At 52.3% G+C, this 24,670-nt stretch overlaps 2 protein-coding genes across 3 annotated transcripts in view; both read right to left on the bottom strand.

The window, feature by feature from the left end:
- The window catches only part of MAN1C1 (mannosidase alpha class 1C member 1), a 53,157-nt gene extending 48,688 nt beyond the window's left edge, over positions 1 to 4,469 (bottom strand). For both annotated transcript variants that reach the window (XM_056508933.1, XM_056508935.1), the window contains exon 1: positions 3,817 to 4,469. In XM_056508933.1, coding sequence (XP_056364908.1) covers positions 3,817 to 4,380 — 564 coding nt within the window. In that variant the 5' untranslated portion in view covers positions 4,381 to 4,469. The remainder of the gene's footprint in view (positions 1 to 3,816) is intronic.
- A 7,769-nt stretch (positions 4,470 to 12,238) lies between these two features.
- LDLRAP1 (low density lipoprotein receptor adaptor protein 1) lies at positions 12,239 to 24,670 on the bottom strand. The gene is made up of 9 exons (XM_056509311.1): positions 24,567 to 24,670; positions 23,409 to 23,551; positions 22,610 to 22,722; positions 22,150 to 22,264; positions 18,686 to 18,758; positions 18,451 to 18,525; positions 16,915 to 17,048; positions 15,148 to 15,182; positions 12,239 to 13,487 (listed from the first exon to the last, which is right to left on the bottom strand). The coding sequence occupies exons 1-9, from the start codon at positions 24,649 to 24,651 to the stop codon at positions 13,343 to 13,345; spliced, it is 918 nt and encodes a 305-aa protein (XP_056365286.1). The 5' UTR covers positions 24,652 to 24,670; the 3' UTR covers positions 12,239 to 13,342.

Here is a 24,670-nt window from a genome sequence, read left to right as displayed (position 1 = left end):
CTGATACCATCCCTGCCTCTTGCTAATTATCTTTTAGTGATAAACTGTGGAGATATTTGTGTCTGGAAGACTGATCCACCTGCTGCTGTGCAGTGATGCAGGGTAACTATGTGCACTGGCTGTGGTGCCTCTTTTCCCCCAGGGGCTGATTTTGGAGAGCAAACCCAGCCTTAGAGCTGTGTTAGAGAGGACAGGGACAGCCAGGGAGAGGTGGAGAAGGGAGGAAAAGGCAGGGTGAAGAGAGCTGCAGTGTAAAACAAACAGGCTTTGGTGTCCCTAATGCAGAGGACATGAATTTGGGTGTCAGCCCCAAGGGAACCATCCCTGCCTGCATTTGACATTTGAGAGGGACAAAGGACACTGCCAGGTTCAGGCATGAGGCATTCCCACACCTCAGGCATGGACATGTGCCTTTTGCACCCAAAAAAGAAAAGAAAAATGAGTGAATATCTTCCTGTGCTCACATTTTTCTCCCATCCCACGACTGAGCTGAAGTATTTAATGATGAACTTTCTGCTCTGGCTGGTTCCAGTGGCTGTCTTTAGGCACTGGTTGGAATAAAACCACTTTAAAAACTGCTCTTCCCTGTCTCCCCACCTATGAGATCCACGAGTCCAAGGCAGCAGGAGTGCAGCAAGTTTGGCTCCATCCATCATCAGCAGAACTGTCAGCTCAGCTCCAGCAGCAAACCTTGATTAGTGGTTATGATGCAGAAGGCAGGAACCACATGCTCTGATTTCCTCAGATCTGAGGCTGAGTTTGCAGAGGCAGCAGTTAGAGGGGAAATAATTTTGACTTTTCCCTGAGCCAATTTGATCTGGAAATTGTTGAGAGCAAATAAATATGGAATCCCACCGTGGTATTTCTGCAGTCACTCTCCAGCTACAACCACTTCTTATTTTCTTTTTTTTTCTCTTCCCTGAACATCAGTGATTTGTATTTGGCACATGTAAAAAACCAGCTAATCCCCAAAGCCATGCCTGACTGATCAATTACACAACTAATACCTTTTCCAGAGGTCATCTTAAGAGATGAATAATCTCTTTCAAAATTTCCCAACCTGCAGATTTGTTATTTGCCTTTCTGCAGCTTTCCTGGAAAGGTCAGAGTGGCCCAGCCCTGGGGACACACAGCAGTGGATCCCAGACTGTTCTGCAGGTGACCAACGACCTTTAGCAGCAGAGGCTGTGCAATGCAGGTGCTCTCTTTTTTATTTCTCAAGAAAACAGCTGCTCAGTGACCCTGGACTGGTCTGTGCTGGTTAAAGGTACCTGCACACACACAGAGAGCCCAGCAGATCCACCCCAGCCCAGCTCCTCACTCTGCAAAGGGCCTTCCCAAGCAGCACTAAAGGGAGAGGCCATGGGCTTCCCACTCTAAACTCTGTTCTTTAAGCAGGGAAAGTGCAGCAGGGCTGCCTGAGCTGCCACTTTGCACTCAGAGCAGCCAGGAAAGCCATGGCACCGCAGCTCAGAGCAGGAGAGAAGGGTCAGCCGGGATTCCTGACTGCAGTTCCTCACTCTGAAGGGTCCTGTGGGAACACAAAGCTCCAGCTCTCTAGGCTGGGCATCACCTCTGGGTATCTTTGATCATGCAGCAGTTTTTCCTCCTGCCTTTCACCTGGCAGGCAGATGGGGGAAAAAATCTCAACAAATCCCACCCACACCCATCCTCCCTGCTGGAGGTGCTGACCTGTGAGAATGGCCTGAGGGCAGGCAAAGAAAATAACAAAACCTCCACTACAAGGACAGTTTGGGACTGGTTTCAGCAAGTCACAGGACTGACAGCTCTGGGGGAAGGAGAGAAAAACCACTTGCAGCTCCTGCAAAGACAGAACAGGCAGCACAGCCACCACCTGCCCTGCTGGCATCTCACACCATGTGAGCAATGCTTGCTAATCCAAAGGCTGGATCATCACTTCTTCCTTGCAATTCTTTTTTTTTTTCCCTCCATCTGTTTCTTTTTATGCAGCATTTGTCTTCTAACCTTCCTGGTTTGTTTTCTTCTTGTCTTTTTGATTAACAAAGAGAGACACACCTTATCTCTTCCCCAGGCTGCACCACCCTCCCTTGTTCTGCATGTTCAGCCTCATATCTCAGCACCATATTTGTTTCTCTCTCTCTCTGAATAAATACAAGTGTAGGCACTTTTAAGAAATAAGGGCTCTGTTTGAAGAGTAATTAGCTGTCAGCATAAAACTAATATTTATGGATTCTCATCCTTGAAAACTCTAACTCTGCCACCCAGCACTGATTATGGCTGTTAGAAACAGATGGGGCTGAATCCATACAGCTTGAAATAATGCTATATTTAAAAAATAATTAACTCCAAATGAAGGACTGAATGCCACTCGCTTCCCCTAAATTTGATTTTTCAATTTGATTTGTTTGCACAGAGTGGGAGCTGGGTTATTGCTGGGTCTCTCGTGCTCCCTGGAACACCTTGGAGGTGGGAACCTGCAGAGATCCAGGCACACGTGAGGGCTGGAAACTGGAATGTTCCAAACAGCCTGCAGCAGGAAAGGATGGCTCAGTCCTGCCTGGGATCAGAGGAACCCAGCACCCCTGGGTGTGTTGTGTCTGCAAGCCTGGCACAGGAATTGGAATTTTACCAGTGCAGCCTTTGTTTTAGTGCCTGACAAAGATACAGGAGGGGAGATTTAAAAACTGTTTTTCAGATGCAGGTTGGAGAGGATGAAAGCACTCAGTGTGTTATTTCCTGACTTGATTCTCTCTTCAACCCAGGGCAGCAACATTGCTGGATGTCTGCACCTCTGTGAGAGCACAGACCCAGGAAATTTATACTCTGCTTAATTAAATCTGTGCTTTTTACTTATTGGCACCTCTTCCAAGAGCAGAATTCCCTCCAAGTTGGTTATCCATCATGGCAAAGGATCCCAGAGCCAGGCTGGAATCCCACACAAACCTGCTGAACTGGGTCACAGCTGCCTGCCAGCCTCTCCTGCACGGCTGACAGCACTGACACCCCTGCAGCCCCCAGGCAGGAACTGGCACCTCCCTGCATGGGTGACAATTCCAGTGCCAGTCCCACAGGGACAGAGCCTCCTGCTGCCCCCACTCCTGCATCCTGCCCCTCCATCCCCCTGGACCAGCCAAATTCTGTCACCTCCAGGTTTTTGTGCAGTCTGACCCCCCAGGGATGGAGACTTGCAAGCAAAGACATCTCCCACTGAGAGAGATTTTCCCCCCCTATAACCATTTTTCCCCCCTAACAACCAAGCTGGAATTCACATTTCTCTAACTGCAGTCACAGCCCAACAGCCAGCCCTGGGTGCTCAGTGACAGGGACACCCCAATTCCTGCCACCCTCCCTGGGGAAAGGAGGGAGCAAGGGAGATTGTGGGAGAAACTGGGGTGAGGGGTGGGTGATGAGAGTGGGGGCAATGAGGGGGTGACAGCTGATTGAGGGGGACATGGCTGTGAGGAGCAGTGATGGCTGATTGAGGGGGGGACCCAAATGTGAGGGCTGAGGTGGACACAGCCCCAAAATCTGAGGGGGTTAACGGCCATAAGAGGGGTCAAGGGTTGACTGAGGGGGAGATGTGGCCGCTGATGGCAGGTGAGGAGTGAGGGGACACAGATGTAAGAACAGACTGAGGGGTCACACACCTGTGAGGGGACACGGCTGTAAGGGCTGACTGAGGGGATGCAATGTCTGACTGAGGGGAGGCGATGCCGCGAGGCTGCCTGAGGGCGATGTGAGCACTGGGCTGAGGCCAGGGCTGCCTGAGGGCATCCATGGAGGGAGGGGAGGTATCCCCGAGCAGGCACACGGCTGCCTGCGCTGCTCACCCACCTCTCTGATCTTCATCCTGCGGGCGCGGGTCTCGGGATCCTCTGCTCGCCGCCCGCCGCGCACCGGGTGCCGGAGGCTCTGGCGGAACCGCCCGTAGTCGAAGCGGAACGGGGCGCGCTGCTGCGAGTCCCGGGCCGGGGGCTCGCTGCCGGCGGGCCGGGCCCGGCTCTCCCCGCCCTGCACCTGCTGCGCCGTGCGGTTCGGCGGCCCGGCCATGCGGGCGGCCGTGCGCAGCTTCTCCCGCAGGCGGCGCGGGGCGGCCGGGCTGGCGTGGCGGGGCTCGGCGGCGGCGGGCGGGCTGCGGGGCAGCTCGGTGTCGCGGCTGGAGGAGGAGGAGGAGGCTGAGGACGAGGAGGCGGAGGATGAAGAGGAGGCGGAGGCGGTGGCCCGGCGGGGTAGGAAGAGACGCTTGAAGCGGGAGGAATCGGGCAGGAGGAAGAGGGCCCCGAAGCAGAGCGTGAGCAGGCCCGAGAGGAAGAGCAGGAACAGGAACTTCTGCGGCAGGCGCAGCCCCAGCGCCGCCGGCCAGCCCGGCATGCCCGGCAGCTTGCGCAGCACCACCATGGGGCACCGGATCGCGCCACGCCGGGGCCGCCGCTGCCTCCTGCGGCCGAAGGCTCAGCCCTGGGCACCGCCGGCCGCCTTCAGCGGGGACCGCACGTGGGTGGCTCCGGGCCGGGCGGAGCGGCGCTTCAGCGTCCCCGCTTCCCGCATGAAGGCGGCGGCGAGCGCATCCCGCCGGGGAACGGGCTGGGCTGGGCTGCTGCCGGTGCGGGCTCCCGGTGCTGCGGGGCTGGCTCAGGCAGCGGCGCCGGGGCGGTGCGAGCCCGTCTGTCTGGGCGGCGGTGGGTTCATGCTGCGGCACCAAGAGACAAGAGCGCGGTCATTCAGCACGGCCGGGGATGCGGCCGGTCCCCCACCCTCCAGCGGCACGAGTTCGGTTCCCTCTGCCCGGACTTGGCATCAACTCTGCGGTCTGCGAGCAGCGCCCAGCTCTGCAGCATCTCCCCTCCAGCGCCGGGATGCCGGGCTGTGCTGGCGGGGGACGAGAGGGAGAACCGCGGGAGGGACGAGGGACACCCGGGAGGGACCCGGTGCCCGGGACACCGCGGGCAGGCAGGGACGAAGCTGCGCTGCTCCGCTGGGAGCTGCTGGGGACCGTGGGGCTGTGCAAACCCAGCCATGCGGAAAGCTCGGCTCGGGCTGAGCTTACCTCAAGGCCAAAAAAAATAAAAAAATTAAGTCTACGGGTTTTGGGTTTGCCTAATAGATCCCGGCAAATCTCCCAAATCTCTCCCTGCTAGAGTTACCTCCCCCCGCAAAATCGTCTCCTTGCGGAAGAGACAGAGCTCAACTTTCAGAGCCCGCAGGCAGCAGGACCCGGCTCAAACCCTACGGGCGACCCCCAAACGGCTCCTTGTCCTGCGGCAGGGCCAGCGCTGCCCCGAGCGCCTCACCCCCGCCGGGGCGGCCGCTCTGCTTCCCCAGCGCTCTTTACTCACCCCGCTGACACATCCAAGCCTCTCCGGCTCCTATATGAGCAAAATCTTCTCAGTCCTGCCCGCTCATCCCAAAAGCTCCTGCCCAATTAGCAAAGATGCTGCGCTCTCCTCTCGCTGCCCACCCGAGCATCCAGCAGGGAAGCACCCAACTGCACCCAGCCCCTCGCACGGCTGTGTTTTCTGCCCGCCCCCGTGGCGGGCGGGGAGCGGCGGGGCGGCGCTGCCCGCTGCCCTCACGGAGCCCCGCCCGCGCCGCCGCTCACTGCGACAGCGCCTGCGCCCGCCCCTCCCGCCAACGGTCACACCGCCGCCGCGCCAGCCAATCAGCGCGCAGCGCTCTGCCCGCCCTCGCTCGCTATTGGCTGCTTCTGCCAGCCCGGCAGCGCCCATTGGCTGCTGCCCGCGGCAAGGCAGCCGCGGCCCCGCCCCCTTGTTTACCACATTGCGCGGCTCGCGCTCGTGGTGCGCTGGCCACGCCCCTTTCTTGCAGCCGCACCTCCTATTGGCTGAGAGGAACGCCCGGTCCGCGCTGTGATTGGCGGAGGGGAGGCGCCGATACTTTAAAAAGGGGCTGAGGGCACTCGGCAGCTCCAGGCGCTGTGAGGGCTCGGAGGGGGAAGGTCGGTCCGCTGTCACCATTCTCGGTTCTCATGAACTCTGAGGGCCCGATTTACCCTCAGATCCCCCACGAGGGACGCCGTACCCTTAACCTCACCCCATAAATTTGAGTGAGCCTCTGAGATAATACCGCACCAGAGGGGGAGATGGTGGATCAGGACATCTCATAAACGTTACCAAAAATGCCCTCAAAAAACCTGCAGAGTTAGCAATAAAAAGGAGGAAGCACCTGAAGGCCCTCAGGAATAACTGGGTGTATGGAATGGGGAAGGATGAGTCTCCTAGGAAAGAATAAACACAGCCACTGGAGAATGGCTGTGCCTAACCTTGGAAGAGCTAAAAGGAACATTTTGTAGGCTGGAAGGAGCTGGAGCTGTGAGGAAAGAAATCATCATTGTTTGTGTGTGCACAATAACCAGCACCACAGGGACAAACAGCTGGGCTGACTGCTGGGGCTGCCACACTCCCTGAGAATCACTGACACCCCTAATACTGACATTTTTTCCTGGAAACTGCTCAAAGGGGTGTAAATCAGGTGGCACAGCAGGATTGTGGGGCTGTGCTTGACTCCATAAAGGCTGATCTGGAACGGAGTTAAAAGGAATAAAATAGGTATTATTGAAAAGGATATACTCTGGGCAATGCAGGAGCCCAGCCAGGATTCAACCCACACCCAAATCAAACCCAAGATCCATCCCAGCCACAAGTTTTATAAGTTTTGGTTCATCAACATATTTGGGTCAGTTATCCAAGCACAGCTCCAGGTTATGAAGTCTCAGCCTCTTCCCCTCACCATTGTTTGTGTTTTTTTGGGTCACACTTGATTCTGCAGGAAGAGGATTGTTCTGTCTAACCCTGTGCAGAGCCCTCACCAACAGAGTCACACACCAGCAGCAAGAATGTGAAACCCAGAAAAGCTAAAACCTGAGAGACACCAGGAAGAGGAGGGAGGGCTGGGGCTGCTCCTCCTTGCCAGGCACAGCAGATGCTCCTCGGGCTCCTCACACCCCCTGGAGCACTCACAAAGGAAAATTTTGGTTCTGCTCAGCACGAGGAGAGAGCCAGAGGCAGCTGCCACTTCCATTCCTGGGAGCAGGGATGGATTTTGGCAGAGCTGCTACCCCAGGGACCAGCACCAGCCTGGGCTTCCCACATGAACAGAAATCCTCCTTCACCTTCCTGAAATCTCTTCTCTGAAACCTCACACAGCAGGCAGGCATTTTGTCTCATTAAATTAAAATGAAAAAAAAAGAAATAAAAATAAATTTTAAAATAATAATTAAAAAAAACCAACCCCAAACCAACAGAACAAAACCCCACCACTGCTCCAGTGTGGTCCCTTGATCTTCTTAGGAAAGAGCCAGGATGGGAAAGGTTGGACTTCCTAAGAGGATTTGGGGGCATCAAGGAGGATAATAAATAAAAATGGACAGCAGAGAGCAAAGCAGAGGGATGATAAAACAGACATTTCTGAGCAAAGTGAATTTTCCACTGGCAGCACGGAGGAAAAGTTGGAGGCTTATCTTTTAATTAGGTTAAATTAGGAAATCTTTTTGTTTTGCCCTGTGTTTAGCATAACATTGTCTTGGAGGTAAAAGCTTGCAAATGGAAGGTTTTCCAGATTAGGTTAAATTAAGATATTATGCTTCTTAAAGAAGACAAAGCATTGTCTTCAAGGTAAATGTTTAATTACATTTTAAAGACAATTTTGTCTGTGCAATAATAAGAAAGAGCCCAGCTCTGCCCGTGCCTGCAGTTCCAGATGGAAGCCAAATAAATTGAGAAATTGTTGTTGAAGGAGTTGGGAGGCAGAGTGTAATTACTGGGGAAATGGGGGTCCTGCTGCATTATGATTCTTGTTTTTTTAGCAGCTCTGGAAGAAATAATTTAGAGAAAATTACTTTTTTCTTTTTTTTTTTTTTATGAGCATAAGAAAAATAGAATTTAATATCCACCTTTCTGTGAGGAAGCAAACTAGAGAGTGATAGATAACACTCAGGGCAAAGGAGTTTGGCCCAATTATTGCACTGGAGCCTCCAGACCATCCTTTACAGAGCCTTGATGTTTATTCCTCTCTCAGAGCAGAAAATGCTCCTGCCCTGGCTGTGGGATGAGTCCCAGTGCTCACTCCAGAAAGCCTTTCTGGATCCCAGAATTGCTCCAGCCTGGATTTCTGGGCGTCACAGCTGGGAAAGGATGGAGGAGAAGGGTGGGAGAGGGCAGAGGAACAGAGCACAGAAATGCTACAGCCACCTCCAGAGCCCAGGAAATGGGATATTTGTTCCCCCAAAGCTCTGGATTCAGGGATTCATCACACTGATCTGCTTTTAACTCCACATTTCCACAGATATGAATTATCTGAATTAAGAGTCACCCTTAGGGATGCAGAGGAGCCTTGCTGAGAATTCAGTTCTCTGCAGGCAGGAGAGACATTAGCACAAAGCAAACCCCATCACCTCAGCCAGACTCATGGGGAAAAATCCCATCCACATCTGAGAATACAGCCTGCTCTGAGTCCCTCACCCTGGAATTGTGAAGGAACAAGAGGAGGAATCTTGCTTGATTATGGTAAAGGGCTGCATCTCAGCAATCTCAGCTGCTGGGTGCCAGGGAAAATATCAAAGCTGCTGAAAAATAGTACAAAAGCAGAAACACAACATAAGGTGCAGGGAGGAGAGAGCAGGAACATTTCTAGTTTATTGCTTCCCTGTAACACCAGGTGACTAATGGAGCAGGCTGCAGATTTTTTTTTTTTTCCTGTTTTTCATTAAAATCAGCCTCATCAGAACTCCTGTGTTCCATTTTGCTTCAATAAGGAGAGGGTGAATTTGCTCTGTGAATGTGGAGCAGCAGCCTGTTTCAGATGGCTGCAGAAACAACATCCCAAGTGGGAAAGGACTAAGAATAATTTTCAGCCCAAGCCTTCACCTGTCAGGAAATGCAGCTCAGGCAGAGCAGACCTGAAGATAAATCAGGGATTTGGTGAAACTAAACAAACCCAGTGAGGCCAAACCACTGCCCCAGCTCCCTGGAGAGCACTGAAATCAGGACAGGCTCCTTGCAGCCCAAAATAACATTTTTGAGTCACCTTGAGGGTGAAGTTCATCTGTCCTGAGCTGAGGAACGGGTCCCTCCCAGCCTGGCTGGGATGAATCACTGTCTGCTCTGTGTTCAGAGCCTGGGGAGCTCAGCCCCACACTGCTGTCACTGTGCCAGACTGTGTCATCCCCAGAACTCCTCCTGTGACACAGGCACAGCCTGCAGGAGCTCAGCACCCACAGCACTTCTCCCTCCCAGTATCACCCAGTGCCTGCTCATGGTCCTTTACTGGTGCCAGAGGGGGTTTGATCATCCAGGTCTGTTCAGAAGTGTCCTTTCAATTTTCCCTGGGTCAGTAGAAAATGAAACAGGGAAATGTTTTTTTTTTCTTCCTTCCTTCTGTCTCCAGCTCAGACTCATCCCTTGAAATGACAAATCTCCTACAGGCACCCACAGACCCACTCAGGTTTCATCTTCCCTCCTTTAAAACTGCACACAGGGCAATGCTTAATCCACATAAAAAAAACCAAAAATATCTTCCTTGGAGCAGTGCCTTGCCCCTCCCCTGCCCTGTCTGGGTGAGCTCACCCCAGTCCCAAAAAAGGGGAGAGGAGCTGTTTGTGCTGCTGGGCTGAGCTGGGTGAGCTCACAGGGGTTTATTGCTGCTCCAGCCACTCACACTGAATACAGATGGAGAAAGCTCTGGCCAGGCTGGAACACAGAAAACAACAATTATGGGATTAGAAAAATACCTGCCAGGTATCAGGGGTGTGAGAGGGGGGGACTGAGGAGTCCTGGGGGAGGGAATTAATGTCCCAGGGCTTTGGGAAGGAATGGGGAACAGGACTGGGATGGAGGGAGCAGCTCCAGCCTGAGCTGCTCTGCCCCAGCCCCACCTCAGGGGATGTGAAAAGCAGAACTGGGGAGGCTCAGAGTGTCAGGGTGACCCTGCTGTGACACCAGAGCTGTGCTGGCACTGCTGGGAATGCCCTGAGTGCTCCTACCTGGATTCCTGAATTATCCCTGAATTATTCCCAGATTATCCCTGAATTATCCCTGCTCCAGGAGCTCTCCCACCTCTCCCATCACACTCCAGGCCAGCTCGAGATACAAACAGGAGAGCACAGAGGAGGTGACCCAGATTCTGACAGACCTTCCCCAATTTAATCCTGATCCACACCACCAGCTGCTGCTGGCTCAGAGTTCAACCAGCATGAAAAAACAAAGGCCAGCCTCTCACAGCCCCTAAAATCCAACTCCTGCCTGCCCAGCACTGCCTCTTCTCACTCACAATCACTTTTTGCCAACCCATTCCCCCCTAAACTCCAGTGCATCCATCAAAGCCTCAAACATAAATGTGAAGGATCAAACCTGGCCCCATTTAAGAAGCAAATCCCCAGCACAGCCTCATACCATGGGTGACAAATCACAGGTCAGGGCTGGCAGCTCCTGCCCTGAAATACTCCTGAAATAATAATCCTGAAATAATAATCCTGAAATAATAATCCTGAAATATTCCTGCCTCCAGCTGCACCAATAAAGCCCTGCCAGAGTCACAGGATCATCCTCAACCACCAAATTGCAGGTTCCTGCCACAGCCTCTTTACTGCAGGTGATTTCACAGCAGCTGAGATTTTCAAACCTGAGCTGGATCTGCAGGTCCAGCAGAATTTTTTGCATCATTCTCATCCCTCTCCAACCACCCACTGCTGTTCTCTGTCTTTAACTCACAGGTGGAGCCAAGCTGGTGTGACAGAAGGAGCCCCTGGCTCCTGCCACCCCAATAATCCCATTCCCAAAACCTGCAGCTCCTCCTTTCCCAAACCCACAGAGCCTCCTGCAGCCTCCCTTAAAACAAACCCAAACAATTCTGACACATTTTCCCAGTTTTTCACATTTTCCTTCGGGCTGCTTTGCCCATCACCTCTTGTTCTGTAAATAGAAATATTAGAAATATATGAATTTTAATTGCAGGCTCCTTCCCCTGGGGGTGATGACCTGGGGACCAAAGGACATGGGGCAAAGGGACAAAGTTTTAAACACAGCTCAGAGCCATCCTTCCCTCACACAAGCTGGGAAAAGCCTCTCAGCTTCTTTTTATCCCCAAACTCTTCCTGCCTGAGCAATCTCCACCTGCCATCGATCCAGATGACGCATTTGATTTCTATAATTGAGATTGGAATTACAAAAAGAAGATTAAAAAAAGCTTTTCTGTTTCTTGCAGAGGGTTTGTTTCTCATGTTTGACAGCTCAGTTTGCATCACTTGGGTTTTGGCTGTGATTAAAGTCAGGGAATTTTTTTGAAGGGTGGAAAGTTGTAACTGGTCCAGCCCAAAAAAGTCAGGAAATTGATATTTCATCTAATCATTTCTTTGAGTCTTAACCCATTCCCCTTCCTCCTGTCAAGTAGGAATTTGAAAATAAAAAGAAAATAGAAATTGATATTTCATCTTATAACTTCTTTGAGCTTTAACCCATTCTCCTCAAGTAGGAATTGGGAAAGAAAAAAAAAAAACAAAAATTGGTATTTCATCTAATCATTTCTTTGAGCTTTAACCCATTCCCCTTCATCCTGTCAAGTAGGAATTTGGAAAGAATAAAACAGAAATAAACCCATGGCCAGCTGGGAAGCAAAAAAAGAACATTCCTGATGCAGGCTCAGGAGAGAAGAGAATTTCCAGCAGCTGAACTGGACAGAAATTCTCCAGGCTCACACAGAATAACCCCTGAGTCAGAGGAGAAAGCCTGAGTCAGGATTCTCCTCTCTGGGTGCAAACTGAGCTGGCACTTCCTCACTTCAGACCCTTCTGCAGGCACTGCACTGATGGAGAAAGTGTTCACTTGTTTATTTGCAAAAAAAGGTTAAAAAAAAAAAATCTCTATTAAAAGCCTGCACCCCTGGGAGTGCCTTTGAAAGGTGGGATGTGGCTCCAGGAGAGAAGTGATCAGCCTGCAATAATTTAGATGTTCCTGTTGCTATGGCTACTTTCTTTAAGTGAAGCATACCATTATAATTTAAATTTCCAGTAACTCACAGGGGAAAAAAAAAAAAAAAAAAAAAAAAAAGACAGCATGTTAAAAGTAATAAAAAAATGCCAGAGATGCAAATGTTTTATTCCTGGCTGTCACTTTTAGTTGTGACAGGGCTGCAGAAGGGATCAAATCTCCTGAATCCCCTCCCCAGGATGCTCCTGATCCCATCCTGCAAGAACCCAGACCCCAAGAGCTGCCACACATATAATAAACCCACACAGCACACAGGCTCCAAAAAACCAAATGGCAGAGTTTTAATTCCCCTCAGTACAGGATAAAGAATCACAGCATCAGGTTTTCTTAAAAAATAAACCCCACTCTAGACACACATAGTGTTGTTTCAGAAAGGAGAGAGAAACCCTCCCAGTCCATCCCAGTTTCCTGGGGAGATCTGAGCTGGTCAGGGCACAGCAATCCCAAAATGTGCAACTGAGCACAGGTTCTACCTGATGAGTCAGCTCCAAAAATCCTCCTCACACTCACACACCTCCAAGCTAAGTCAGAGTCACTCAGCTGCTTCCCAATGAATCCCTACACTGACAGAGAGGGATTTTTTTTTTATTTTTTTCCCCCTTCCTGCCAGGAGTTCTAAAGAGCTACCTGGGGAATGAATTAGTGCTTCCAACCCAAGTTACAAATCTATAAAACAGATTAGTACACTTCACATAAGGCCACAAACGCTGTGAGGTGTCAGGGATCCATCCAGGATCGTTAAATCTCATTTTTTAATTAGCAAGAGCTTCACACCTGACTGCTGCTCTCAGCCCTGGGGGGATGGAGCTTCCTGAGCCCCCAGGACAGGAATTGCTCCAGTCCCACCCCCGAGGCAGGAACAAATCCTGGGAATGTGGATTTCTGCCCCTGCCAGCAGAACAAACCCTCCCCCCTGCTGGTTCTGCTCTTAAAGCCAAGGGAGCTTTGGGATCTCAGTGGCTCTTTTTGGCTAAAAGCTTCTCAAGAGAATTAATTCCAGGCACTGCTTACCTTGACAGCTCAGACCACTGCTTTCAGATCAAGCTTTAAAGTGCAAAACTTTGGAGTCTTTGGGTTAGAAAAGCTGGGTTCCCACTGGGGGCTGGGAGTGCCACTGGGACAAAGCTCTGATCTCACACTGGCAGCAGCTGCAAACCCCCCAGCTCCAGAATGGGAGACTGGGAGCTGCCTCTGCCTCCCAGGAGGAGCTCCCCACACCTCCAGGAACTCTGTAAACTGTGAATAAATAAATCCAAGAGCAGCTGGTGGCTTAGAGAAAAGCAAGGTAGAAAAATCCGTGTTGGGCTTGGGAAGCTTTGGTCTAAACTGGGCTGAGGAATCCTCTGCAGGGTCCCTGGATGTCAGAACATGAAGAGCTCGTCCCTCCCTGCCCTGCTGGGCTCCAGCTGGTTCCAGTCCACAGGGGACAGAGTCTCTGCACTCTGCATGTCCTGGGCTGTCAGCCCTGTGTCCAGCACCTGGGGGTTTGTCCTGGACTGGGCCAGCCTGGGGGAGAAACACAGAGTGAGACAGGGAGAGAGAATAAAACACAGAGTGAGACAGGGAGAGAGAATAAAACACAGAGAAACACAGGAAAACACAGAGTGAGACATGGGAAATGAGAATAAAACACAGAGAAACACAGGAAAACACAGAGTGAGACAGGGGAGAGAGAATAAAACACAGAGTGAGACATGGGAAGTGAGAATAAAACACAGAGAAACACAGGAAAACACAGAGTGAGACAGGGAAAGAGAAAAAAACACAGAGGGAGAGATGGGAAATGAGAATAAAACACAGAGTGAGACAGGAAAACAGAGTGAGACATGGGAAATGAGAATAAAACACAGAGAAACACAGGAAAACACAGAGTGAGACATGGGAAATGAGAATAAAACACAGAGTGAGACAGGGAAATGAGAATAAAACACAGAGTGAGACAGGGAAATGAGAATAAAACACAGAGAAACACAGGAAAACACAGAGTGAGACAGGGAGAGAGAATAAAACACAGAGAAACACAGGAAAACACAGAGTGAGACATGGGAAATGAGAATAAAACACAGAGAAACACAGGAAAACACAGAGTGAGACAGGGAGAGAGAATAAAACACAGAGAAACACAGGAAAACACAGAGTGAGACAGGGAAAGAGAAAAAAACACAGAGGGAGAGATGGGAAATGAGAATAAAACACAGAGTGAGACAGGAAAACAGAGTGAGACATGGGAAAGAGAATAAAACACAGAGTGAGACAGGGAAAGAGAATAAAACACAGAGAAACACAGGAAAACACAGAGTGAGACATGGGAAATGAGAATAAAACACAGAGTGAGACAGGGAAAGAGAATAAAACACAGAGAAACACAGGAAAACACAGAGTGAGACAGGGAAAGAGAATAAAACACAGAGTGAGACATGGGAAATGAGAATAAAACACAGAGGGAAAGATGGGAAAGAGAATAAAACACAGAGAAACACAGGAAAACACAGAGTGAGACATGGGAAATGAGAATAAAACACAGAGAGAAACATGGGAAAAGAGAATGAAACAAATAGGGAAGCACAGAGTGAGACACAGGAAAAGAGAGTAAGTCAGAGGGAAACACAGAGGGAAACAAACACAAAGTGAAACACAGGAAAAGAGAATAAAACACAGAGTGAAACACAGGAAAACAGAACAAAACAAAAAGCAAAATGGAGAGAAACACAGGGAAACACAGAGTGAAGGAGGAACACAGAAACCAGGAGGAGGAGCAGGAGGGACCCGCAGCAGCCCCAGCTCTGCCAGCACAGGCAGGAAAAGGCACCCCAGAGGAAATGGGTTTGTTTGGCTTTGCCTGGAATTTGGAGAGGAAAGAGGAATAAACCAAATTAAGTGATGGCCACCCAGGCTGAATTGTGAGGAGGAGCAGAGCTGGGAGCAGCACCTGACCAAGGCTCTGATGGGAGCAGCCCCAGCAGGTGCTGGGGGAATTAAATTCCCCATCACACACAGCCTCTCTCCAGCCTTAAAAGGTTATCAAAATATTTGCCTTATCAGGCAGCCTTCAAGCCTGTCTTTCAATTAGCAGCTGGGGCAGCTGCTGGGGCAGATCCAGCCCTGATTAGATTAAGGAGCTTTATTAAAAGGCAGCAGCAGCCAAGTCTCTGGGGCTGAGAATTACCTGGAGAATGCCTCATCCAGACCATCATCCATTTCCTTTGTTGAGAGATAAAAAGAGAGACAAGTAGTTGCTAAGAGAGCTGCACAAAAGTGTATTTAGAGATCTGGCTCTGCACTCAGATAAAAAAAATAAAAAATTAAAAAATAAAATATCTGTTGGCTCCTGAGTGCCTCAAAGGTGAATCCCAGGGTTTTGCCCTTTTTTTGTTTTTGCCCTCCAGCCCTGGGTGGAGAAGCCCTGGAGCTGCCTGGGGTGAAGCTTTTCCATGCTCAGAGTGAGCAGATCCAGCAATTCCCAAAATCCTGGGATGCTCTCACAGACTTAATGCAATCCATGAGTGAAGGGTGAGAACTCTGGGCAGGGCACTGGGATTGCACTGAGCCTGCAGGGCTGGATCCAGAGCTGAGCTCAGTTCACCTGGAGAGCCTCAGGAAGCTGCAACCCCCAAAATCTGCAGGGGGGGCTGGGCTGGGGGGATCCCATCCCATCCCATCCCATCATCCCATCCCATCCCATCCCCATCCCATCCCATCCCAATCCCATCCCATCCCATTATCCCATCCCATCCCATCCCATCCCATCCCATCATCCCATCCCATCCCATTATCCCATATCCCATTATCCCATCCCATCCCATCCCATCCCATCCCATCCCATCCCATCCCTGCCCTCCCTCCTGCCCCAAGCCCCCCCGGGCAGGGAGAGGCTCCAGGGCTGCAGCAGCATCACCTCCCATAGAGCCCAGGGCAGGGAGAGCAGGGACCCAGTGCCCAGGACAGCTGGGCAGGGAGCAACAGCAGGGGATGGCTGCTGCATGGAGAGATCCCAGCTCCTCCCAGTTCATCCCAGCTCATCCCAGTTCATCCCAGCTCATCCCAGTTCAGTTCATCCCAGCTCATCCCAGCTCATCCCAGTTCAGCTCATCCCACTTCATCCCAGTGACCCCAGTTCATCCCAGTTGATCCCAGCTGATCCCAGTTGACCCCAATTGATCCCAGCTGACCCCAGTTCATCCCAGCCGACCCCAGTTCATCCCAGTTCACCCCAGCTGACCCCAGTGACTCCAGTTCATCCCAGTGTCCCCAGTTGACCCCAATTGATCCCAGCTGACCCCAGTTCATCCCAGTGTCCCCAGTTCCCCCCAGTTCCCCCCAGTGTCCCCAGTGTCCCCAGCTCCCCCCAGTGCCCCCAGTGTCCCCAGTTCCCCCCAGTTCCCCCAGTTCCCCCCAGTGTCCCCAGTTCACCCCAGTTCTCCCCCAGTGTCCCCAGTTCCCCCCAGTGTCCCCAGTTCCCCCCAGTTACCCCCAGTTCCCCCCAGTTACCCCCAGTGTCCCCAGTTCCCCAGTGTCCCCAGTTCCCCCAGTTCCCCCAGTGCCCCCCAGTGTCCCCAGTGTCCCCAGTTCCCCCAGTTCCCCAGTGTCCCCAGTTCCCCCCAGTGTCCCCAGTGTCCCCAGTTCCCCCAGTTCCCAGTCCCAGTGTCCCCAGTTCCCATTCCCAGTTCCCCCAGTTCTCCCAGTTCCCCCATCCCCAGTTCCCATTCCCAGTTCCCCCAGTTCCCCCAGTTCCCCCCAGTGCCCCCAGTGTCCCCAGTGTCCCCAGTTCCCCCCAGTGTCCCCAGTGTCCCCAGTTCCCCCCAGTGTCCCCAGTTCCCCCAGTTCCCCAGTGTCCCCAGTCCCCCAGTTCCCCAGTGCCCCCCAGTGTCCCCAGTGTCCCCAGTGTCCCCAGTCCCCCAGTGTCCCCAGTGCCCCAGTTCCCCAGTGCCCTTACCCAGTGCAGGCTGCAGCTGCCCCCGGGGCTGGGCTCGCTGCTGCTGCTGCTGCTCTCCAGCTCTGGGGACTCTGAGCTGCCCCGGGGGGACCCGGCAGAGCCCCCCAGATCCAGCAGGGCCCCCCTGGCTGCAGCTGTGGGCAGAGCACAGGGCTGATGTCCCTCAGGGACACCCCAAATCCCAAATCCTCAGCGACACCCCAAATCTTGGACATCCCAAATCCTCAGGGACACCCCAATCCCCCAGGGACACCCCAAATTTCCCAGGAACAATCCCAAATCCCTTGTGGACAATCCCAAATCCCTTAGGGACATTCCCAATCCCCCAGGCTGTCCCCATCCCTGTTTAGGGACAATCCCAAATCCCCCAGGAACAATCCCAATCCCTCAGGGACAATCCCAAATCCCTTGTGGACAACCCCAAATCCCCCAGGGACATTCTCAACCCCTCAGGGACATCCCAAATCCATCAGGGACATTCCAAATCCCTCAGGTGTCCCCACCCCTGTTCAGGACAATCCCAAATCCCTCAGGGACAATCCCAAATCCATCAGGGACAATCCCAAATCCCTCAGGGACAATCCCAAATCCCCCAGGGACATCCCAAATCCCTCAGGGACAATCCCAAATCCATCAGGGACATTCCCAATCCCTCAGGCTCATCCCAAATCCTCCATGGACATCTCCAGCTCATCAGGGACATCCCAAATCCCTCAGACTGTCTCTATCCCTGTTTAGGGACAATCCCAAATCCCCCAGGGACATTCTCCACCCCCCAGGGCCATCCCAAATCCCTCAGGTGTCCCCACCCCTGTTTAGGGACAATCCCCAATCCCCCAGGAACAATCCCAAATCCCCTCAGGGACATTCCCAATCCCTTGTGGACAATCCCAATCCCTTGTGGACAATCCCAAATCCCTTGTGGACAATCCCAATCCCTTGTGGACAATCCCAAATCCCCCAGGAACAATCCCAAATCCCCCAGGAACAATCCCAAATCCCCCAGGGACAATCCCAAATCCCCCAGGAACAATCCCAAATCCCCCAGGGACAATCCCAAATCCCTCAGGGACAATCCCAAATCCCCCAGGGACAATCCCAAATCCCCCAGGAACAATCCCAAATCCCCCAGGGACAATCCCAAATCCCCCAGGGACATCCCAAATCCCCCAGGAACAATCCCAAATCCCCCAGGAACATCCGAAATCCCTTGTGGACAATCCCAAATCCCTTGTGGACAATCCCAATCCCTTATGGACAATCCCAAATCCCTTGTGGACAATCCCAAATCCCTTGTGGACAATCCCAATCCCTTGTGGACAATCCCAAATCCCTTGTGGACAATCCCAAATCCCCCAGGAACAATCCCAAATCCCCCAGGGACATCCCAAATCCCCCAGGAACAATCCCAAATCCCTTGTGGACAATCCCAAATCCCCCAGGGACAATCCCAATCCCTTGTGGACAATCCCAAATCCCCCAGGGCCACCCCCATCCCCCAGGTGTCCCCACCCCTGCCCCCTCCCTCTGTCCCACCTGGGGCAGGGCTGGCTGAGCTGGGGCTGCTGCTCCCTCCTGCTGCCAGGATGGACCTTTCCCTCTTCTCCTTCTCTGCAGAAGGAGAAAACCCCAAAAGGGAGATCCCACCAGTGCAGGGACAGCCAAAATCCCAGCAGGAGCAGCCAGCCAAAACCTGGCTGGGCAGGGAAACCTGGGAGTTTGGGGCAGGGAAAAAATGGGGAAAAACCAGAGGGGAGAGGTCTGAGCTCACCTTCCTTTGCTGCCTGCCACAACTCAAAGGCAATCCTGAAAGCCTGAGCCACAGTCAGGGTGACAGCCTGAGCCTGCAGGGGAGAGCTAGAATCACTGAAATGTCTGAAATCATCACTGAAATATCTGAAATCAGCACTGAAATATCTGAAATCAGCACTGAAATATCTGAAATCATCACTGAAATATCTGAAATCATCACTGAAATATCTGAAATCAATCAGTCAGGGTGACAGCCTGAGCCTGCAGGGGAGAGCTAGAATCACTGAAATGTCTGAAATTATCTCTGAAATATCTGAAATCAGCACTGAAATATCTGAAATCATCACTGAAATATCTGAAATTAATCAGTCAGGGTGACAGCCTGAGCCTGCAGGGGAGAGCAGCTGGAATCACTGAAATGTATCTCTGAAATATCTGAAATATCTGAAATCAATCACTGAAATATCTGAAATCAATCACTGAAATATCTGAAATCAATCACTGAAATATCTGAAATATCTGAAATCAATCACTGAAATATCTGAAATTTCTGAAATTAATCACTGAAATCACTGAAATCAGTCACTGAAATATCTGAAATATCTGAAATTATCACTGAAATCACTGAAATCAATCACTGAAATATCTGAAATATCTGAAATCAGCACTGAAATATCTGAAATCAGCACTGAAATATCTGAAATCAGCACTGAAATATCCGAAATTAATCAGTCAGGGTGACAGCCTGAGCCTGCAGGGGAGAGCAGGGCTGGAATCACTGAAATATCTGAAATCATCACTGAAATATCTGAAATTATCACTGACATATCTGAAATCATCACTGAAATATCTGAAATTTCTGAAATCAATCACTGAAATCACTGAAATAATGGAAATCACTGAAATCTCTGATATCATAGACATATCTGAAATATCTGAAATCAATCCCTGAAATCACTGAAATATCTGAAATCAATCACTGAAATAATGGAAAACACAAACATCTCTGAACCACTGAAACCTCTGAAATCACTGGAATCATGGAAATCACTGAAATAACTGAGATCACTGAAATATCTGAAATTACTGAAATCATGGAAATCACTGAAGAAACAGATCACTGGGATTTCTGAAATCACTGGAAATCACTGAAATCACTGGAATCATGGAAATCTGAAATAATTGAGATCACTGGAATCACTGGAATTTCTGAAATTACTGAAACAATGGAAATCACTGAAGTAACAGATCACTGGGATTTCTGAAATTACTGAAATAATGGAAATCTCTGAAAGAACTGAGATCACTGGAATATCTGAAATCACTGAAATTGTGGAAATCATTCAGATCAGTGGAATCACTGGAATCTCTCTAGAATAACTGGAATCTCTGAAATCACTGAAAGATCTGAAATTACTGAAATAATGGAGATCACTGGAATTTCTGAAATTACTGAAATCATGGAAATCACTGGAATAATGGAAAACACTGAAATAATGGAAATCACTGAGATCAGTGGAATCACTGGAATCTCTGAAATCACAGAAATCATGGAAATCACTGGAATGTCTCTGAAATCACTGAAATCTCTAAAAAATGCCCCCAGCCTCCAGGCTGAGTTCATTTCCCAGCAGAACCAACCCAGAGCAGTTCCCAGGGCCCAGCACCCCCAAAATCCACCCAGGGGGCCCCCAGAGCCAGCAGGGCTAATTTGATTTTATTGACAGGATTTTATTGAGCCCTGGCAGGCAGGAGAGCTCATTTGAATGTCACAGCTATTTCCATCCTTGATGGAAGTGCAAATGCTTTATGGCAAAAAAAAAAACCTTAAATATGGTAATTAAGGATGAAACTCCTCACAGCTGTTTACAATTTCAGCTGTCACATCTGAATCAAGTTTAATAGACCCAGCTACTGCTGAGAATTACCCAGGAACTAAAAATATGAATTCATGAGCTGCCTGGGACTGGGAGCATCCAGGGACCCTGCCCTGGGGAGGGCTGGGAGCAGGGATCACTCAGCAGCAAGATGCTCCTGCATTTTACAGAGCAGAAAAATGAAATTATTCAGAGTTTTTGCCACCAAAAGGCTTTGGAGAACTTTATTTGGAGGGGGGGATGCACTGAGCTGATGCAGCACTGAGATAATTCTTTTAGCAGCAGGAAGATTTAAATTTTAATTTGCAGAGTGAGGCTTATCTTGGCCGTGCAAGGAGGGGAGCACACGCTGAGGAGAGGAGGGACAACTTGTGGTGCCATTATTGTCTCCAAAAGGAAAAAAAAAATAATAAAAAATGAGTTGGGGGAGGCAGAGAATGGGAACAGAGCTGTGGGGGCTGAGCTGCTGGGTTGATGTGGATCCTGTCCCCATCTGTTAACCCAGCTGGGGCAGTGACCCTGATCTCCATGGAGATATCCTCTGCTCATGGGCCATCTTTAAACCAGCTGGGCAATCATCTTTATCTTCCCACAGCCCATCCTCCCTCCAGGAGATATCTCCTGTTAATGGCCACTGAGTCCCAGGGCATGACTGATAAAATTCCATCATCCCACTGGGAGATGCTCCAGCCAGGGGAGGAGCCAAACATTTCCTACCCAGATAAAAACTGAGATTTTGGACACCAAGGAACCTTCTTCCCACTGGATTCCAGAGGAAAACCAGACCTTTGCACATCATCCCTGGAGCTTCAGAGGAAACTGCACCTTCTCCAGGAGCACTGCTCCAGCTGAACCACATCTGCCCCTGCAGGAGGATGCAGCCACCATTGAATGGGACTGTGCCAACACCCTGACTGACTGACGGGTGTCAGCTTGGATTCTGACTCTGGCAGGGTTGGGATTGTTCTGTGTAATACTGCATTTCTAGTTTAATTTTTCTAGTAAAGAACTGTTATTCCTATTCCCATATCTTTGCCTGAGAGCCCCTTAATCTCAAAATGATAATAATTTGGAGGGAGGGGGTTTCCATTCTCCATTCCAAAGAGAAGATTCTGCCTTTATTGGCAGACACCTGTGGTTCAAACCAGGACACTGGGGATGGCCAGGGTGGGATGGACAGGGTGGGAATGGCCCCAGGGGGTTTGGCACACCCTGTCCCCCATGCAAGGGAAGGATTTCTGGGGTCAGAGGGGTCTGGGCTGCCCCTCCTGGCTCAGGCAGGGGGTTCAGCCCCAGCTCTGGCTCTCCCTGCCCTGCTCCTCTCTCTCCTCCCCTGGTCCCTTCCCATCCTGGAGCACTGAGCCAGCAGGGAAAGGTCCCAGGAGGGCTCAGAGCAGGAATTCTTGGCTGGGGGAGGCTCTGCCTCTGCTCTGAGCCCCACCCCAGGCACAGCAGGGGCAGGTCAGGTGCTCTCAGCCTCACCCCAGAGAGGATTTCAGCAGCCAGCACGAGAATCCAGCTGGGATGAGCAGCAGGGCAAGAGCCTGGGAGCTGCCCCTGAGCCTCCCTGCAGCCCCTCAGCCCCTCCCCCTGCCCCTGCACTGACCATTTTCCTCTTGGAGCACAGGAAGGCGTGGCACTCCAGGCTCTCGTTCAGCTGGTTCTGGGCAATGTAGGCAAAGACTTTGTCATGGCTCTTGTCTGCTGTGCAGTAGGAGATCCTGCAGGACAAACAGGGCTGGGGACGGGACAGGCTCTGGGCTGCCTCCAGCAGCAGCTGCAGGGCCCAGCAGGGAGCACGGGGATGGCACAGGGTGGCACAAATCCCTCCCAGAGGGCAGGAGGTGATGGCACAGACTGGGCAGGGAGAGAGGACAGGGTGAGACCCACAGGCACCAGAGAGACAGAGAAGGAGAAGAGAAGGAGAAGAGAGAGAGAAGAGAGTGCAAACGATCTGTAAATGCCCCTGAATTCATGCCCCAACCCTCTGCAGCCCCAGGGTAGATGAGAGCAGCCCAGAGCAGCAGCCCTGGGGCACAGGGCCAGGAGAGCCCCCCAGAACTGACCTGTAGATGGAGATGTTCTCGATGAGCTCGTTGGTGCTGCTGTCCCTCAGCACGATCCCCCGCGGGGACACTTTCAGGGTCACCTTCTGCAGCTTCTTGCCACTTGCTTTTGCCTTGGGAGGGAAAAGTGCCAGGATTTGAGTAGTGGCACCTCCAAAAAGTGCCAGGATTTGAACAGTGCTGACCTCCAAGAAGTGCCAGGATTTGAACCCTGCCACCTCCCCAGGGGTGGGAGCAGGTTCTGGGGACAGGGACACACCTGGGGGTGGGGAGGGACAGGGGATGGCTGGAAGTGTCCTGGGGGAGGTTGGGAATCAGGGGATGGCTGGAAATCCCCCCCTGTGGGGCTGCAGGGGGACAGTGGCTGTGCTGGCTCGGAACTGGAGCTGCCCCACTCCCTGCCCCTCCCAACCCCCCAAATCCTGGGGAGGAACCCCAGAATGGCTCTGGCCACGTTCCAAAAGCTGTCCCAGCCCCGGGGCAGGCTGAGCCAGCAGGTCAGAGCCTCCCCACACACCCTGGCTTATCAGGGGAGCCAGAGCCAGGGGCTGCCCAGTGCCTGGAACTGTCTGCAACCCCAAACTCCCTGGAGCTGCAACCCCAACAGCCCTGAAAATCCCAAATCCCATGGAGCTGTAACCCCAACACATCCAGAATCCCCAAACCCCTGGGGCTGCAATTCCACCACATCTGGAAATCCCAAATTCCCTAGAGCTGCAGTTCTGAAACCCTTCCCAGTGAGACTCCCCCCAAGATCAGGGCCAGCAGGGGACACTCAGGGACACTCGGGGACACTCACAGTGGCCACGATCCTCTTGACAGCAGCTGCAGAGAGCTCCTCTCCCTTGGGCTGCTCCACCAGGGTCATGCCCAGGTACTTGAGGCTGAAGAGCATCCCCTCCAGCAGCGTCTCCCTCGTGTCTGTCCAGTTCTCAGGCAGCTCTGGGGACACAGGGGAGGATCCTGGACTCAGAGCCAGGAACAGCCCCCAGGGCTCAGAGGGGAGGCAGCAGCACCTGAGCCACAGGTGCTCACCTGGGAGCCTCCCCTGCAGCCTCCAAGGCAGCAAAACCAAACCCCAAAACGCTTCCCCCAGCCTGGACCCCCCAGGGCAGTGACCTGACCCTGCACGGATCAAACGGGATTTGCTGCTAAGCCCGGGCAGCTGCTGGGATCCAGGTGAGTAGAACCAGGAGAGGTCACTGCTGTCCCCTGGGGAACCTCCCCGAGCTGCTGGGGGGGCTCCGAACTCAGGGACAAGCGCGGGGCCAAGGCCAAGGTCAGGCGGGGGCTCCTAAACCTCAAATTCCACAGCAGGAGCCAAAATCAGCCTGGGATGTGCTGAAGGAGCAGGAGGCAAAAGCAGAGCCCTGGGGAGGGGAGAAAACAGCCCTGGGGAGGGGAAAAAACAGCCCTGGGGAGGGAAAACCAGCGGGACAGGCACAGGCACAAGTTCTGTTGTCCTCTCGGGGGTGCGGCGTGGCCCCGCGTGGCCGCTCGCCACGGGACCATCGATCGTGGGGACGGGGCCAGCAGCGGGACGGGGTCACCGAGTGACCGGAGGGACAAGAGCCTTGGCTGGGGGACACGGGGACAGAGGGATGGGGGGGGACAGGAGGACACAGGGGACAGGAGGACACAGGGGACAGGAGGACACGGCCACCCCCAGCCCGGCGCAAGCAGCGCAAGGAAAGGGGCGCGCAAGGGGCGGAGCAAAACGTGCGGCGAGAAGTGAAGCGAAAAGTGAAGCTAAAAGTGAAGCTAAAAGTGAAGCTAAAAGTGAAGCTAAAAGTGCAACAGGAGCGGCGAGAGAGACCCAAAGTGCGGCGAGAAGCGAGTGCGGGGGGCTGGGAGGGAGGAGGGAGGGCGGGCGGGGGGAGCAGGGCGGGAAGGAGGGAAGAGCGGGGAAAGTGAGCGGGGAGCGGGTTCGGGGGCTCGGGGGTCGGGGCCGCCTCACTCTGGTGCCGCCCGCCCGCCCAGGGCGCTCGGGTCCCGCCGGGGCTCCGCAGCAGGGCCCGGCCCGCCGAGCGCAGCGCCTCCATCCCGGCCCGGAGCGGACGG

Source organism: Oenanthe melanoleuca, chromosome 23 (genome assembly GCF_029582105.1).
Source record: "Oenanthe melanoleuca isolate GR-GAL-2019-014 chromosome 23, OMel1.0, whole genome shotgun sequence".
Taxonomy (NCBI): Eukaryota; Metazoa; Chordata; class Aves; order Passeriformes; family Muscicapidae; genus Oenanthe; species Oenanthe melanoleuca.
This window is presented reverse-complemented; position numbering and strand designations above follow the sequence as displayed.